The sequence below is a fragment of the Rattus rattus genome, chromosome 8 (assembly GCF_011064425.1).
Source record: "Rattus rattus isolate New Zealand chromosome 8, Rrattus_CSIRO_v1, whole genome shotgun sequence".
NCBI lineage: Eukaryota > Metazoa > Chordata > Mammalia > Rodentia > Muridae > Rattus > Rattus rattus.
In genome coordinates this window covers 110,438,780-110,455,920 of record NC_046161.1, presented here as the reverse complement: position 1 = coordinate 110,455,920, position 17,141 = coordinate 110,438,780, and the positions used below count along the sequence as shown (strand labels likewise).

The following is a 17,141-nucleotide window of genomic DNA, read 5'->3' as shown; positions in this document are numbered from 1 at the left end:
TGGCCACATCTGCACTGAAATCCGAGCAGCTCTGATTCCCAGTGTGAGGCCACCACATGATAGAGTTTTTCGACCCTGACCTGAGATTACAGCCTCTGCATGCCTCATATGCTAAATTCATATGCGGCCTTGGCAGGTGCCAGAGTACACAGAAGGGTGAAGGGTTTTTACGGCATTTAGGTTAACAGCTAGGGCTGGACTTTTCAGGATGCAAACTCTGAAGGTCATCTACATCTTTGTAAGCAACTCCTTATGCCTACTTGGTCAGTAAGCCCAGTAAACGCATCAGTTTATGAAGGAGGATTTGGGTAGATCTTTTCTCTGTTCTAGGCATGTTGGTCTCTGGTGTGAGGAGATGTTAACTCACATCTGCCTAGGGAAGCAGTGTGCCACAGTGTGCTCTTGTCTCTCCGTCTTGGTGGGCACAACAGAGGGGCTTTATAAGGAAAGATATGGCTAGCACGTGGCTAGTAAGCTATGCCTGTCCTCCAGAGGGTGCAATTGAGCAGAGAATAGCCCGTACTCTGGGGACATGGGTGCAGTGGACCTACTGCACAGCACTATGGCTGCCGTAGTTGTAGCCGCCGCCTGGTACAAGATTCAGATGTCAAACCCAGGGTGTGATGGTTTGAATATGCTTGGGCCATGGAGTGGCACTATTAGGAGGTGTGGCCTTGTTGCAGTAGGTGTAGGCTTTTTGGAAGTGTGTCGTGCTGTGGAGGTGGGTTCTGAGACCCTTCTGGCTGCCTTTGGATCAAGATGAAGTCCTGAGTTCAATTCCCAGCAATCACATAGTGGCTCACAGCCATCTGTAATGGGATCCAATGCCCTCTTCTGATGTATCTGAAGACAGTGACAGTGTACTCACATAAATACATAAATCAATCAATCAGTCAATCTTTTTTTAAAAAAAAGACCTTAGTCATGGTGTCTTTTCACAACAGTAGAAACTAAGGAACGAGGTAGGAGTTCTGCAATCCAGATCACAGATTTACTCTTTTATAGTGGACATTTTCACCTAAAGTGTTGGTTTGAATGGGAATGGTCCCCAGAGGCTCATATACTCAAATGTTTAGTCACTAGGAAGTGGAACTGTTTGAGAAGGATTAGGGTGATGTAGCCTTGTTGGAGGAAGTACATAGCTGGGCTTTGAGTTTTCAAAAGTTCCCATGTCTCTGTGCCTCTGTCTCTCTCTCACTCTGTGTGTGTGTGTGTGTGTTCGTGTGTATGCCTGCCTGCCTGCAGATGAGGATGTAAACACTAAGCCCCATGCTTGGCTGTCTGCCACCATGCTTCCTGTCATGATGATAATGGACAAATTTTCAGAAACTGTGAGCAAACCCCCAATTAATGTTTCATTTTATATAATGTGTCGCCTTGGTCATGCTGTGCCTTCATAGCAATAGTAAGTAAGATAGGTAGTGATTGGCTTCTCCGCCAGTGCAATAAATCCAGTTGAGCTGAATTTGAAGTAAATGACAGGTTTATTTGGGTGAGTCGATCAGTCTCACCTCAGGAGGTCAGCCAAGTCATACTCCTGGGCTGGTGACTTCTTAAAGGGGAGGGGGAGGGAGTGGTGACATGATGGTGAGGTACAGGGTGAATGAGGCGCTATATAGTGTGCTCTCAGGTCTGGTGGGCCCTTTGGAATCTGGAGCTAGGAGTTGGTTTTGTCCAGTGTTTTGAGAGGTCTTTTGTAAACTGGTCAGAAGAGAAAAGCAGGGACCTCTTGGCCCTTTGTCCCAAAACCTCCATCTATGAGGCCCGGGGTATTATTTCTAGCAATATAAGCATGTACAGCAATGGATGACTTTTTTTCTGAAGCTCACTTTACCCTAATCTTCTCAGATTCTAATCTTGGATTTCCTGACTAGAGATTAAAAGCAAAAGGGTCTAGAAATCCAACCCCCTATGAGATTATCATGACCCTGCTGTGCTGTGGGTCTTGTGCTATTTCAAGTCTCACAGCAAAATCAAAATAAAATCCCATAGCTTTTTCAATGGGGAACATGCTGAGAAGACAGGAAAATCAAAGAATCACACATCTGCTCGCACAAGCTTATCAAAGAAAGGCTACTACAATGAAAAGTTGAAATCACTAAAGGAAGAGATTGAAGAAGATACTAGAAGATAGACAGATACCTCATGCTTATTGATCTGCAGGATTAATATTTTGAAAAATGGATATATTACTGAACTCAATCGATAGTTCAATGCCATTTTTTACTGACTTAAAGTCTAAAATTCATATGGAAACACAAATGACCCTGATTAGAATTTATAAGCAGAAAGAGCAAAGGTAGAAGCATCACGTGTAAACTGATGTAAAGAGAACCCAGAAATAAATCCATGCAGCCAAAGCTCCATGATTCTTGACTTCAGTGCCAAAAACATACATTAAAGGAAAGAAAGTCTCTTTAACCAATGGTGCTGGGAAAGCAATAAACCAAATCCTTTCTTCTCTGTATGAAAATTGAAAGTGGATTAAAGGCCCAAGCCATAAGTTATTAGAGGAACATGTAGAGAAAACACTTAGACTGTAGACAAGGAATTGTCAAAAAGGACTCCACCAGTACAAGAAGTGATTTCAAGATCTGATAAATGGGATTGTTTGACCTTAGAAAGCTCCTGTATAGCAGGAAATGATCAGCAGAACAAGACAGAACAAGAATGGGAAGTTGGGGCTGGAGAGATGGCTCAGTGGTTAAGAGCACTGACTGCTCTTCCAGAGGTCCTGAGTTCAATTCCCAGCAGCCACATGGTGGCTCACAGCCATCTGTAATAGGATCCTATGCCCTCCTCTGGTGTGTCTGAAGAATGTACAGTGTACTCATGAATAAAACAAGTAAACATTTAAAAAAAAAAAAAAAAGGAAGTCTGTGCTGTGTGTGGTTGCTCACAATATGTAAAGGACTAAAAACCGACCTCTCTTCCCCAAGAGTGATGAGTGAACAACGAGACATTTCTCAGAAGAAAAAGATGGTTAATAAATACGTGTAGGAATCCTTAGCCATAAGGAAATTAAACCAGAACTGCATGGGGATTGTTTCCCTGCAGGCAGGCAGAACAGCTATTACAAAAAGAAATCGCAAGAGATGCTGGTGACCATGTGGGAAAAGGAGCCCTGTACCAGCTGGCAGGATCCCATGTTCACTGTGTGGGGCACTTGATGGCGTGATGTGCGAACCAGAGGACTTGGACAGCCTTGCTAGCTGCATCCCACCTGGCCACCACTCCTGGGTGAAGCTGCCCCAGTGTGTGTGGCTCTCCTCGACATTTTGTGTTCTGGCCATTCCTGGGATCTCCCGTTACAGCCTTGGCGTCATCCTCATGGCTTAAGTCATTGCCTATTCATTGCCTGAGCAGACTTCAACCCGAAAACACATGGTCTGGCCTCACAGATTTTTCTTGATCCCCGTGATCCCATAATTCTGTATCCCTACAAAATTGGCAGCATCTAGATGACTGCAAGGCCTGCCACCAGTTGTAGAAGTAAGTAGTTGGTCCTCCTTTTACTGTGGTTGAAGTAACCGTTCAGGTCTCAAGTATCTGAAAAAACAAAACATTTTCTTAGGTTGCTCTGCATGTGCATGCCATCCTAGCACTTACTTTAAGTCTTAAAGAAGAGCCTCCCTCTAACCTGAGTTGCAGATTTCCAACCTTGAGACTGGAGTGGGAGGGGCTGGTTCCTAAGCTGTTCTCAGGACATCTTACTATTCCAATGGAAAAGTCTGGCTTCCCTGAATGGCGCACATCTTTTCAGTGACTGAAAGGTTTAAAGGGTAACCCGATGTTTAATGGTCTCCTTTACTGGCCAACGTTTTCAAATCTTCGTATTTCCATTTTCATTCCTAATTCTCACAGTAAGCCTACCTGAGAGCAGCCAGCAGTATCTACACCATTGCCTGGGTATGCATGGCCATGAAATGTCTTCCACCAATTAGTTCATGATCTTGAACTCACCATCACAAAGTCACAAAACAAATTAAATATAGACAAGTTTGTTCTTGTTTTCTGAAATGGGTCATGGATACATTCTAGTCTGCTTTCTAAATCTCCTTTTCTATCAGGAACTCATGAGCACATCCCTTACTCACTATTCCTGTGAGCATTCTGGTTACAAAGCTCTGTTTACAAAAAGACAAAGCTTCCCACTGTCTTCAACCAACCCATTCCAAACAGCAAGCATCCTACATAACTTTAGTTTTTTTAAACCTTATTTTTAATGCTGGTTCTTAAATGCTTTAACCTTCCTTGTAACCCACTACCCACCAGAGGTAGTGGAAAAGAACAGATATGGGGGTTGGGAGGTGGGGAAGTGAACCTGTTTAGAAAGGTTCTTTGGAGCAACTCCTGTCTGTGTTGTCTGGAAATCAGCAGTTCAGTTCACACATTAACAGTGGCAGCCCGATCCACTCGCAAACACTCATGTATACAACGGCAATCTAGTTCAGCAAACAGGAATCAGCAGCAGTGGCACGACCGAGCAGAGATAGCCAGGCCTCAGCCTTGACTCCAGTGACCAGGAGGGACCCAGAGGTCCCAGCAGTACCTCACTCAGAAATGAAAAAATCAGAGAAGACTGGAGACCCACCCACAAGCATTGTGCAGCTAGCTGTACCAGCATGCCAAGCTCTGTCTCCATCACTCCATGAGTCCTATTTATACCCTCCAAACATCACATGTCCTCCACGTGCCTTGCCTCAGCACAGCTCTTGCCTCTGCATGTACATCCAATCAGCCTAAGTCCTCGGACACAGCAAGAAACTGCAATACACTACCAGAAGTTTTGTGGTGCGTTTCTCTCTATGGAATCCTGACAAATGCATCTCAACTATGCAATGCAAGGCAGGCCAATACATGCATGTCATTAGCAAAGAATCCTTCATAACATGCCCTTTCACACGCTTGCTTTAGCAGAACATCCTTTCTCCTGTGTCTGCCTCAGCTGAACATTCCATCATGAGTCTGCCTGAGCCTTTCATACCTGTGTCCACTTTCACACGTTTGTCCCAGCAAAACACCATCCAAACGACTTTCCAAAGAACCCTTAAGTTCAATCTGGTTCTTAATGCTGTGACACCATACTTGACAACAAGAAGTTAAAGCGAAAAAGATTTATTTTGGTTCAGGTTCAGGTCACTATGTTCTGGTTTTTTGTTTGTTTGTTTGTTTGGCTTTTGTTTTCCTTTTTTGTGGTCTTGTAGTGAGCTTAGACAGCATGACAGAAGTATGCTGGAGCAGGGCTGCCATACTCTGGGTGTTCTGGAAGCCCAGGATGGGGTGGGGGCTGTAATAGCTCCTCCAAAGGCATGCCTCCAATTACCCACTTCCTCCAGATAGGCCCCATCTCCTCCAGGGTACCCAGTCTTCAACAGATGAGACCTTTGTGGGGGTGCATTTCAGTGTCAAACTCAGCACATTTTAGCTACAGCTAGGAGGTTTGATAGGCAGAACTTACTTAGCAAAGCTAGATTAAATATTAATGTAGCTGTCACCACAGCCCAGAGCAGTAAGCCTGCGTGGTGTTCCTACACTAAGCAGTGATAAGCAGACATGGCTCAGTTTGCACAGGTCATGGCTGAAGTGGGCGATTTTGGTCGCTTTCAGGTGCGGGTGACCATCCTGATGGGCATCCCCAATTTCCTGTCTGCATTCTTCGTGTTTAGCCAGGTCTTCATGGTCCTTGATGAAGCTCACCACTGTTCAGTGTCCTGGGTTAAGAACCACACTTTTAACCTAAGTGCCGCTGAGCAGCTGGCTGTCAGCATACCCAACGACACGACAGGCAGGCCCGAGTCCTGCCTCATGTTCCGGCCACCTCCTGACAGTGCCAGCCTGGAAGACATCCTGAGCCACCGCTTCAACGAGACACAGGCCTGCGACTCGGGCTGGGACTATCCTGAGAACAGGCCTCCGTCCCTAAAGAACGAGGTAGGGCGGATGGCCTGCTGCTGTCTGTGTGTCCACTTGTGTGTTCTGTCAGTTCCCCCTGACCCTGTGCCTTTGATCACCCTCTGTTGCTCTGCCTCTATGCTTGTATATAGCTATCATTGGTTGCCTGAATGCTCATAGATAGCTCTCCCTTACCTGTGTCAGCCTGTGTTTCTCTTTGTCCTCTGTTGGCCCATCTCTCATTCTCATTTTCTGCTTTGCTTGTTGTCCATCAGTGTTTCTTTTCCTCTGTCCTTTCGTGGAGCTGGTGGCACCAAGATACCCATCTGTTGACAGAGAAGAGGAAACCTTTTACAGAGAAGGCTGCAGGCAGTAACAGTCTGTCTGGGAACTGAATTCAACTCTGATGTATAAAGAAGGGGCCTGGGCTGAGACCAGACGGGAAGTGTGCAATGGTTCAGAACCTCTTTCTGTTGCTGCTACTGCTGCTGTCTATTTGTTTAATGCTCTTGATAATAACACAGGAGTAAAAGTTAACAAGAGATGGTCCCCTAGGTAAAGTACTGCCCCAAACCACCCATGCCAAAGTTTCTGCCACATGGCCAGCCACTTGCCTTTATTTCTGCCCCAACTTACCCATCTCCCTTTTTCTTCTAGAGTCTTCCTTTACCCACAAGTCTTCCTGGCTGTAAGTTAACCTATTCCAAAGACTTCTAAGCTCCTTGATCAGACGCCTAATGTTTTCTTCTTGTCTAATGTCCCCTCCTTCCACATCCACCCCTCTGCCTTCCTGTGTATCCCATGCAGCTTCCTACTTCCCAGCCTCTGTCCCGGCCTCTTTTTGCCTGCTTCTAGGATTCCAGAGAATACTTCACACCCCATGATTCTTGTGTGTATAACCAAACATTTGCATCTACTGGTCCTATTCTCTTAGAAATTCAAGTAGATAAATGATTTCTCTTCCAGCAACACAGTATAGGAAGCTGGTCACGTGCCAGGGCTACTCTGCTGGATTCCTGCTATCCAGCCCTGCCTTTCTTGTCAACAAAGGAGCACATATGGAGAGTCCACTGACCCAAGAGAGTGGACTCTGAGGGGGATCGCTGCATTCTCATATTTCTGGTTGCAGATCTCAATCCCACAGATTAAACATTCACTTCCCTCCCCTACACACATTTGAAAAAACATGCATTTTTTGATGGCTTTAGAAACAATGTTTTAATTAAAGTGAAACATTCACTTTTTTGGATGGGACTGTAATACTCCTTCCAAGTCCAAGGGTGTGTCCCGCCTGGAACTCTCCAGTCTGTCTCCCTGCCCCTCGCCCTGTGCAGCTAGAGTCTTAAGGACTCTCCTAATCACAGACTCTGTTAGCCTGATTCAGTGAATTCCTACCTTGCCTGGAAGACTCTAGACCAGTACCTCCCAACTTTCCTGATGCTATAACCCTTTGATATAGGTCCTCATGTTGTGGTGACCCACAACTATAAAGTTGTATTTATTGATAGTTCATAATCTTGCTACTGTTATGAGTTGCAATGTAAATATCTGATATGCAGCCCCTGTGAGGGGGTCATTTGACCCCTAAAGGAGTTGATTTACTTATTTACTCTCTCTATATATATCAGTGCTCTATCTGTGTGCCAGAAGAGGGCACCAGATTTTATTACATATGGTTGTGAGCCACCATGTTGTTGCTGGGAACTGAACTCAGGACCTCTGGAAGAGCAGTCAGTGTTCTTAACCTCTGAGCCATCTCTCCAGGTCCCTAAAGGGGTTGAAAGCCACAGGTCGAGAACCTCTGCTCTAGGCCTCTCCATGATTCCCTGGCATCACCACATGGTAGATTCTGACCCCGGCTACCCCTCTCATGTTTGGAGCACACTTATAATTGCACAGAATTGCTCTGCCCACCTGGCCAAACAGCAGTATCTTTAAGGTTCATTGAGCCTTCTAGATTACTCTGAGCCTACACTAAGCCTTGTCCACAGCATGTGCTGTTCGTCCAGCCCAGAAGGTATGGGCACAGTCAAAGGAGAGCAGTGCCTTGTTCTTCACCTTCCAGGATCCCAGTGGTCATGGGAGACATGGTCCTTAGTACAGAAATGCAGGGCGGATGGACTCTGAGATCTAACGGTTACTTCTGCCTTCTTGAAGAGGGAGTGTTTGATGCTGGTGGCACTAGAAACTCCACAGAATGTTGGCAGAGAGTAAGGACTCCTTTGTAGACAAGACCCAAAGCAAGCCTGACCTCAGGCAGCGGGTGTATGTTATGTCTAGGGTCCTTAGAGAAGGGAGAGTCAAGAGCACAGAGACTGGATGGGAAGTTTGGAAGGAGTTGGGACCTCCTTCTGTTTGTCCTTTAATACTCATGGTAATAATGCGTATATTTAAAAAGTGACAGAAATTGAGAGAAAGCCTCGGTTTAACACCAGTTCTTGCTTTTAGATGCCTGCATTGATGCTCTTGGTTATGGACTGTAGTCTGTAATCCAAGTTAACCATTCCCTCCACAAGCTGTTTCTGGTCACAGAAAAGTAGGATTGACACCAGGGTGGGGTCGCCGTGCTGGTCCTAAGCATGCTGGTTTGGGGACTGCAGAAGACGTTGGAACTTGGAGTGAAAAGCAGTCAAGTGCTTGTCTGTGGCATCTGGGATACTGAGGGACATTCAGCTGGTGGACAGCTTGTGAGGTTTCAGAGGGAAGCAGCAACCATTGGCGTCACAGTCATCATATGTCGGATTAAGAATGTGCAGAAATGAAACATTTGCTTTGCTGGGACAATGGATGCTGGTCATCTGGGGCTGAAATCATCTATGACTAATAGAGACCATCATCAGTGAGGTGAAATATTTTGTAAAATGTTTCCTCAGAGCCAGTACATAGAAGCTATGATCTGGGGGTTGGAGGGTGAGGAATGGCTTCATCTCAAGCTGGTAGCTGGACTTGGCAATATGTAAAGAGTCTTCCATGTGGTTCTGATTTTAAAGGCACAGTAGGTGCAAGGTTAAGGGGGTCATGAGGAGCAGCTCAAGCCTAGAACCATGTGGCAGTATGGGAATCCCTAAAGAGAGTTCAGAGGCCAGCCTCAGGTACAAGGTGGGCTGTGTGTGTTTGGATAATGGAGCCAGAGAAGGGGAACCTCCCAAACCGCTTGGAAGCCAGAAGCACAGGATGCGTTACAGACGCTGGATTGAGAAGTGCAGGGTGCCTTACAGACGCTGGATTGAGCTCTGCACACTGTTGGAGTTAGGATTTGTTGGATTGTCCCTACTCTTCTATTTGGGGAGGAAGGAAGTATACAACTTGTTGTTGCTTAATTTTACAGGAGCCCACTGTTGAGAGACTTTAGATTTTTAAAGAGACATGGATCTTTTAAAACTCTGAAAAATCTAAAAACTGAGCGAGTTTTAAAGTCGTAGTGTATTTTACATCATGGTGTTGATGTAAGATCTTTTGGGGACAAACAAGAGAAGAAAGTTACAGTGTAACAGGCGATGAATTGACAAAGGGTGAAGCCCCTTGGTTTGCATATGCTTGACCCAGGGAGGGGCACTATTAGGAGGTGTGGCCTTGTTGGAGTGGGTGTGTCGCTGTGGGTGTGGGATTTAAGACCCTAATCCTAGCTGCCAGGAAGCCAGTCTTCCGCTAGCCGCCTTCAGAGGAAGATGTAGAACTCTCAGCTCCTCCTGCACCATGCCTGCCTGGATGCCGCCATGCTCCTGCCTTGATGATAATGGACTGAACCTCTGAACCTGTGAGCCAGCCCCAATTAAATGTCATCCTTATAAGACTTGCCTTGGTCATGGTGTCTGCTCACAGCAGTAAGACCCTAACTGAGACACCCTGCTAGCTTTCTTCTCAACACAATACAAATGAGAGTTATCTGGAAATAGGGATCCTCAATTGAGGGATTGCCCGGTCACAGTCGCTGGTGGTCATTTCTGTGGGGGACATTTTCTTGATTGCTGATTGATATAAGCCCATTGTGGAGAATGCCACCTCTAGGCAGTGGACCTGAGTTGTATAAGGAAGGTAGCCTGGGAGCTGGGGAGCCCACAGCATGGCTCCTTTCCCGCTCGGGGCTCCTGACTTGACTTCCCTCAGTGATGGACTATAACCTGAGAGCAGAAGCAAAGTCTGCAACCCGTCCATCTCCCCTCACGTGCTACCTCCTACCTCAGACTCCCTGGCCATGCACACCTGTGTCACCTTTGGAAATTTGTGTCCTGTTCCACATGGCAGTCCCAAGCTCTGTTCCAAAGCAGCTCTCTCAAAGCAGGGCTCTGTGCACCAACCCCCGCCCGGCCCCTCCTTGAGCAGATGCTTTCCTTTCAATAACCTGTGACTTCATCTTCAAATGGAAATGCAAACCACACGGATTGGAAGAGATCGTGTTTCATGATAGACTGTGCTCTTGATGTACCTGCATTCCCAACCTCAGTAAGATGGGAACATGCCTGGCCTTCCTGTCCACATAGGCTGATGAAGAGACGTGGATCTACTGTCAGTGAGCTACAGCAGTGTGACCCGTCCAGGGATCAGGGGCATTTCAACCGGAGGGAAGGAAAGGCAGAGAGAACAGCCCTTTTAAGACTCTGGAGGCATAGTTGAGGGATGCTGGCATAAAAGGATCTGAGAAATATCCCAGAGGCGGTGCCCAGGATTTGAAGCCTTCTCTTAGAAACCCAAGAGAGCCATTGAGGGTTAGTGACTGGGGAGGGACATATCATGGGAGTGGCTTTCTGTAGGCCACTACAATTGGGCTTGGGCAGAACCAGCTACTGGGCCAAACACACTTGGGGACAGCCGAAGAGGGTGATGACTGGCGTGCCACATTGGAACCTGCCATCCCTTGCGGTCAGCTGCATAGCACCTGCACCTGAGACTGAGCATGCCCGAGGCCCTGCAACTCTCAGGTGCTGCTTCTGAACAACACAGTGGTGAGCCTTGACCAGGACGTAAGCCACCAGGGTTAGAAACTAAGGGGAGGTGGCAAATGGGACTATGGACCAGGGCTGCCAGACTTGGCATTTGTGTTTGCAAAGTTCTGCACACACACACCCCAGCTCTGTGGCCACAGGCACAGCACACCGTCATCTCAGCTAAACTGGGAGCATCTGTGTCGCAGCCACTGGTCTGGAAGTGTTAACAGATGACCTGATCGTATCAGGTCACAGCCCAGTCGACTTTATTCCCGTCTTTGCATGGATAGAGACCAAGACACCGGCAAACTGGCTAAGAGGCTCAGGGTCACACAAAGCTCGCTCCTCAGCTCTGCCTGTGGAGCCTGGCTGCAGCAGGCCCCCAGCTACTTTCATCCGTTTTAAGCGACGTCTTCCTTGCAAGTAAGTAATTCTCTACTCGAGAGACAAGACCCGAGCTGTGAAGAACAGGGAAGGACAGCGGCTAAGTTTCACACCTTGCCTTGCTTCGCTCAGAGGCAGTTAGTTCGCCTCCCCTCAGGTCCTCCAAGTGGAACGAACTGTTGTCTTAGAGAAGTGTGAGTGTGGTAGCTCCAGGGTTGGTTAATTTCTTGCTAAATTGTTTAACTGATCAAGTGGCTGGTGTTAAGTTTTAGTTCGTTTATTCATCAACCCATTTCAAAACATTCCGTTAGCCTTCACTCGGTTTAATTTCATGCATACATCAACAGACACATCTTACCTCTACCTACTGCCAGCTGACTCTAAGCCAAGTGTTTCCAGCCAGCCAGAGTGCTTTTGACCAGCTTGGGGTGTTGATCATGACAAGGCAAAGGACATGAAGTCGAAGACACTGACACGAGCTGTCCAATCACCTTGATTGGCTCAAGAAACACCTAGAAGGCATTTCCACATCGTGACAGGTTATTGTCTACAAAGCCAACCCTTGTGACTCTAAATACAGGGGGGAAATAGCCAGGCATGGTGGTGCAAACCTTTATCCTAGTCCCTCCCATGAATGCTTTGGTAGGAACCCACTCTTTGCTGGCACAGAATGTATAGGTGTGACGACGGAAGACCCTTCCCAGGGTAGGTTCCCACCTAAGCATTCACGAAGAGGCTGATCCATACAAGGGCACAGAAATCACACTCGGGGCCACAGCCTGGCAGGACAGGGATCAGTGTGTATGTGGTAGACCCGTCTGCAGGGAAATGTGGGTGCCCATGCTCCTTTCCTGGGTACTCCTGGTGTCTTAGTCAGGGTTTCCACTCCTGCACAAACATCAGGACCAAGAAGCAAGTTGGGGAGAAAAGGGTTTATTCAGTTCACACTTGTACATTGCTGTTCATCACCAAAGGAAGTCAGGACTAGAACTCAAGCAGGTCAGGAAGCAGGAGCTGATGCAGAGGCCATGGAGGGGTGCTGCTTACTGGCTTGCTTCCCCTGGCTTGCTCAGCCTGCTTTCTTATAGAACCCACTGGACCACCAGTGATCAAGCTGGGTCCTCCCACCTTGATCACTAATTGAGAAAATGCCTCACAGCTGGGTTTCATGTGGGCAGCCATATGTGAAAACTTAGCCCGAGTAGTTTACACAGGAAACAGACTGTTTGTCAGAAAGTGGCTATTAGAGTTCTGTCAGAAGTTTCCAATTTTTACATTCTTACTATGTTAATAGTTTACATGGTAGTCTCTATGCCAGAAAAAACAATCCAGCAGGTCTATGTATAAAGTAATTAGATCCAAATAGTTTAACAGTGGGTACTCTGGCTTCAATGAGTAATTGTTTTAAACATCACTACTCAGAGCTAAGCCTTGTGACGCATGCCTGTAATCCCAACACTCAGGCGGAAAGGATGGACTGCTCAAGGTCACCCCTGCCTGAGCTACATGGCACCCTGCCTAAAAATAAACAAATGAAGAATTCAATATGCACTGTGCTGGTGAGTTTACTGTCAACCTGGCATAACCTAGAGTCGCCAGAGAAGAGGGGAGCACAGCTCAGATTGACCTGTCTGTACCTGTAAGAGGTTATCCTGACTGAGGGTTGATGGGGGAGGGCCCAGCCCGCGGTGGGTGGGCCTGTTCCGGGCAGGTAGTCTTGGACTGAGGGTGAACCAGTGAGAGTGAACTAGTAATCAGCCTTCCTCCAGGACTCCTGCCTCTGTCCCTGCCTTGAGCTTCCCTCAGTGATCGTCTGGGACCTGGAAGTGCGAACCAAATAAACCCTGCCTGCCTTTCGTCATTTTTTTTTTTTTTTTTTTTTTTTTTTGTCATAGCAACAGAAAAATAAGAATGGAAAGAAAAGATACTCTACTCAGTTCTTGAGAAGACTGAGACGTTCTAACAGGATGTCTGTGGTGCAGAGGCTGCACAAGCGTCTTGGTCCTCCGACACTGCCACCCTCATTTTTGGTTTTCATCAAAGCAAGTGACAAGATGCTGTGTAAATTGAACGTTGTTGGAAGGAAAGGAGTTGTACCCTCTGTTAAATTGTGAATTCTTAGGCAAGTTGTGATACTGAACAGAAGTCAAAGGTTGCTATATTTCTGTTTAGATTTTTTTTTAATTTACTTTATGAATGTGAGTACACTGTCACTGTCTTCAGATACACCAGAAGAGGGAATTGGATCCCATTACAGATGGCTGTGAGCCACCATGTGGTTGCAGGGATTTGAACTCAGGACCTCTGGAAGAGCAGTCAGTGCTCTTAACCACTGAGCCATCTCTCCAGCCCCTTCTGTTTAGATTTTAACTATCATGTGCCCACTGTGTTGCTGTGAGTTGCCTTGGGATTCAGTGTGTGTAGCAGGAGGCCCCAGATAGTGGAGTTGACCCTGGATTCTGCACCCGCTCTTAACATGAGTATGTTTCTTCCTCAGTTTGACCTGGTGTGTGAGCGGGAGAACCTGAAGAGGACCTCGCAGTCGGTGTTCATGGCGGGACTCCTAGTGGGGGCCTTAGTCTTTGGGCCTGTCTGTGACTGGTATGAGCTCCTGATCCAGCAGGCTTCTAGGCTTCCGGTGCCGGCTCAGTTATCCCCTGGAGCCGTGCTAGTGGCCCTCAGGATAAGTCCTATTGATTTCCTTCAGATGGGTCTCTAAGGAAAAATCCTATCTCCCCACTCTGACAGAGGGCCAGAATAGGCTTGCCTGGGGCTCTCTTAATTCAATTCTGGGGCAGCCTTTCCATTTCAAAACCTGTCCCTCTGTTACCTCAGGATTGGCCGCAGACCCTCCCTCCTAATGCAGCTGCTTCTGTCAGGCATCGCAAGTGTGGCTACAGCCTTTGTGTCCAGCTTTGAGCTCTATATGACCCTACGCTTTGCCTTGGCTACTGCCAATGCTGGATTTTTACTGAGCACCAATGTCCTGCGTGAGTATCTGGGCCCAGGAGCCTTCTTCCTCAGAGTCAGAGCCCTGAAATTACCTGGGAATGGGATTAGGCAACTGCGCTCAAAAGGGCCCCAGCAGGATTCTCTGTGCTGGGGCTGATCACATCTCTGACAGGCTGGAAAACCCCCAGAAGGGGACTGAGAATATTCAGATGAGTCTCAGCCTTTGTCTTCACAGTTTCAGAGTGGGTGGGACCATCCCGGAGAACACGAGCCATGGCCCTGGCCCAGAGCAACTTTGCCCTTGGGCTGATGGTGTTAGCAGGACTGGCCTATGGTGTCCGAAACTGGAGACTCCTTCAGATAATAGGCACCACACCCATCTTCCTGCTTGTCTTCTATTTCTGGTAAGGAGACCCTTGCCAGCGACAGGCCACCCTAGTTGGGAGCACTGTGGCAGGATGCAGGACCCAGAGGAGGGAGCCTGTGCAGCTCGGGTGGGAGACTCAGTGCACGGGACTCTGGGTGACTGCACAGAGCTCAGGACTCCAGCATCACGACCATGTGTGGTTGACAGGGTTCTGCCAGAATCTCCACGGTGGCTCCTCTCTCAAGGAAGGACAGAGGAGGCCAAACAGCTGGTCCAGAAGGCAGCCTTGGTGAACGGCCGGCCACTTGCCTCTGAGCTCCTGAACCAGGTACCTGTGAGCAGGTGAAGGCCCACCCCCAACTCAAGCCAATGTCCATGCCTGTGTCCTGGCCCTCACTCTGCCCTTCTTGTAGCTGGTCCCTGAGAAGACAGGCCCCTCGGGGAATGCCTTGGATCTTTTCAGACACCCTCACCTCAGGAAGGTGACTCTGATTCTCATAGCTGTCTGGTAAGTGCCAGGGCCTTGTCCCTCCCTTAGAACAGATCCAGAGTGCTACCGGTGTTCTTCTGCTGTGTGTCACTGGAGGGTGGGCAGAGGCTGTAACTGGGATGGTTTCTCCTCAGGTGCCCATGTCTCCTGGTGTGAACTTGTAAAGCCAGGATGTTCCTTTGGGTGTGACTTGTTGTACACTGGCAGTGACAAGGATGCTTCGGTACCTTTAGGTTTGTAGACAGCCTGGTGTACTATGGACTCAGCTTCCAAGTGGGGGACTTTGGTCTGGATATCTACCTGACACAGCTAATATTTGGAGTAGTGGAAGTACCTGCCCGTCTTTCCAGCATCCCCATAATGGAGAAGCTGGGTCGAAAGTGGAGCCAGCTCTGTGCCCTGACCCTTGCTGGTGTCATGTGTGTCATCATCATCTTCATCCCAGGAGGTACCAGGCTGTGTTCCACCCCTCTCCCTCCCTGCCATGGCCAGAGCCATTTGCCCCACCCCTCCAAGACTGAGGGCTTCCCCAGGGTGTGGGTGTGGGGAGGCATTTGAGTATACAGGGAGGTGTGCAGGCTCAGGTGGCAGTGTCCTTCTCTCTGTGTGGCTGTCCTGCACTTCCCTGCAGATCTTCCCACGGTGGCCACTGCACTGGCTGTGGTGGGGAAGTTTGCCTCGTCTGCTGCCTTCACCCTTTCCTATGTGTACCCTGCTGAGCTCCTCCCCACCATCATCAGGTGAGAGCCGCTGGGGTGACTCTCGATGCTTGGCCCTGGGGATTTAATACCACCCAGCCCCTCTGCACCTGTGCTGCCAGCCCACAGCCAGCCAGTGAGCTGCCTTCAGGGCCTAGGAAGTCTAGTGCCATTCACCAAGGTGTCCTTGTGGACATAGCAGGCCCTGGCCATGTGAGGGTGTGACTGTGGGGCAGAAGAAACTGAGAGGAGAGGGAGGAGTGCTCCCAGGAGAGGGACACTCCAAAGTGCCAAAGAAGCTTGGGTCTCTTGGGTGACAGGGGAAGCCCGAGGGGGCCGGATGGTCCAGGAAGCTCTCCCCCTGGCCAGACCAAAGGTGGCTGAGACCTAGGCCTCCCAGCTGTGGAGTGAGTGCGGCCTCCTCAGTGGGTGGAGCCTCAGCTTGTGCTGCTCTCCCCAGGCAAACAGGCATGGGGTTGGTGAGCATCTTCTCCAGGGTCGGGGGCATCATCACACCCCTTGTGATGCTGCTGGAACAGTACCACCAGGCGATTCCCATGCTGATCTTTGGCAGCCTCCCCATTGGGGCAGGCCTACTGTGTGCTCTGCTGCCTGAGACAAGAGGCCAGACCCTGAAGGACACCCTCCAGGACCTGGAGCAGGGGCAGCCCCCACGGTGAGCACAGACTTGCTGGTCTCTTCCTAGACCCAGGCCTCCCCATGACCTTGGCTCTGCTACTGGGAATCATGGTGCCCCTTTGGCACTGCAGATCTCTGCCTGGCTTTAGAGCACACTTCCTCTACTTCAAGCAGGGAATGTTGAGAGAACTGTCATGCATGGCTGGGCAGCCACTTTTGCTTTTACCCGCTGCAGGTCCCACAAAACTGCACCCCAAAGAAAAGACGTGGAGGCCTCAGGAAGAATGTCCAGTGCAAGGGTGGCTGTTGTGAGAAGCTCCTACTTCTGACTGTGGTTGCTAAGGGCCAGCCTATCAAAGGCCCAGGACAGCCCACACCATCTTCCTGTGTGCATGGCATCCGTTCCATACTGCAGAACCCTGTGGAAGTTCCAGGGACCGTACCCCTCCCTTCTCCACACCCCCGATACACACACTGCACCCCAGTACCACAGCTGAGTCAGGGCCTGGATCGTTCTTGGTCTTCTCTGACAGTCTCTCTGGGATTACGGTCTCCCTGTTCGCCCTGTCTGGAATACTCCATCCCCATAAAGACAAGGATGAAACCACGACAACCTGCTCCCAAGCAAAATGAACTCCAAACCAAGAGCAGGTCACCAGCCAGGGCAACTGTGGCATAGGCCAAGAAAGAATTTTTTATGCCGTACGTACTTTGAAGATCCTTTCTTCCCAACCTGTGGCCAGTTTGTGCCTCACCTGTGTGAGGCGGGCCATGGGAGGATATGACCCATA

General features: G+C 48.7%; 1 protein-coding gene across 1 annotated transcript; it reads left to right on the top strand.

Annotated features, from left to right (window-relative positions):
- Positions 1-5,556: 5,556 nt before the first annotated feature.
- On the top strand, positions 5,557-16,731 carry LOC116908064 (solute carrier family 22 member 13). The gene is made up of 10 exons (XM_032911333.1): positions 5,557-5,934; positions 13,702-13,805; positions 14,040-14,194; positions 14,392-14,560; positions 14,731-14,851; positions 14,937-15,031; positions 15,247-15,461; positions 15,645-15,753; positions 16,172-16,387; positions 16,586-16,731. Exons 1-10 carry the CDS (start codon positions 5,557-5,559, stop codon positions 16,677-16,679), a joined length of 1,656 nt encoding a protein of 551 aa, XP_032767224.1. The 3' UTR covers positions 16,680-16,731.
- Positions 16,732-17,141: the final 410 nt, after the last annotated feature.

Bases quoted from the DNA above. Each gene is read 5' to 3' on its own strand.
- LOC116908064 (XM_032911333.1), top strand. From the start codon at position 5,557: ATGGCTCAGTTTGCACAGGTCATGGCTGAAGTGGGCGATTTTGGTCGC. The intron at 14,561-14,730 runs GTAAGGAGACCC...TGTGGTTGACAG, and splicing joins CTGCTTGTCTTCTATTTCTG to GGTTCTGCCAGAATCTCCAC. The intron at 16,388-16,585 runs GTGAGCACAGAC...TACCCGCTGCAG, and splicing joins GAGCAGGGGCAGCCCCCACG to GTCCCACAAAACTGCACCCC.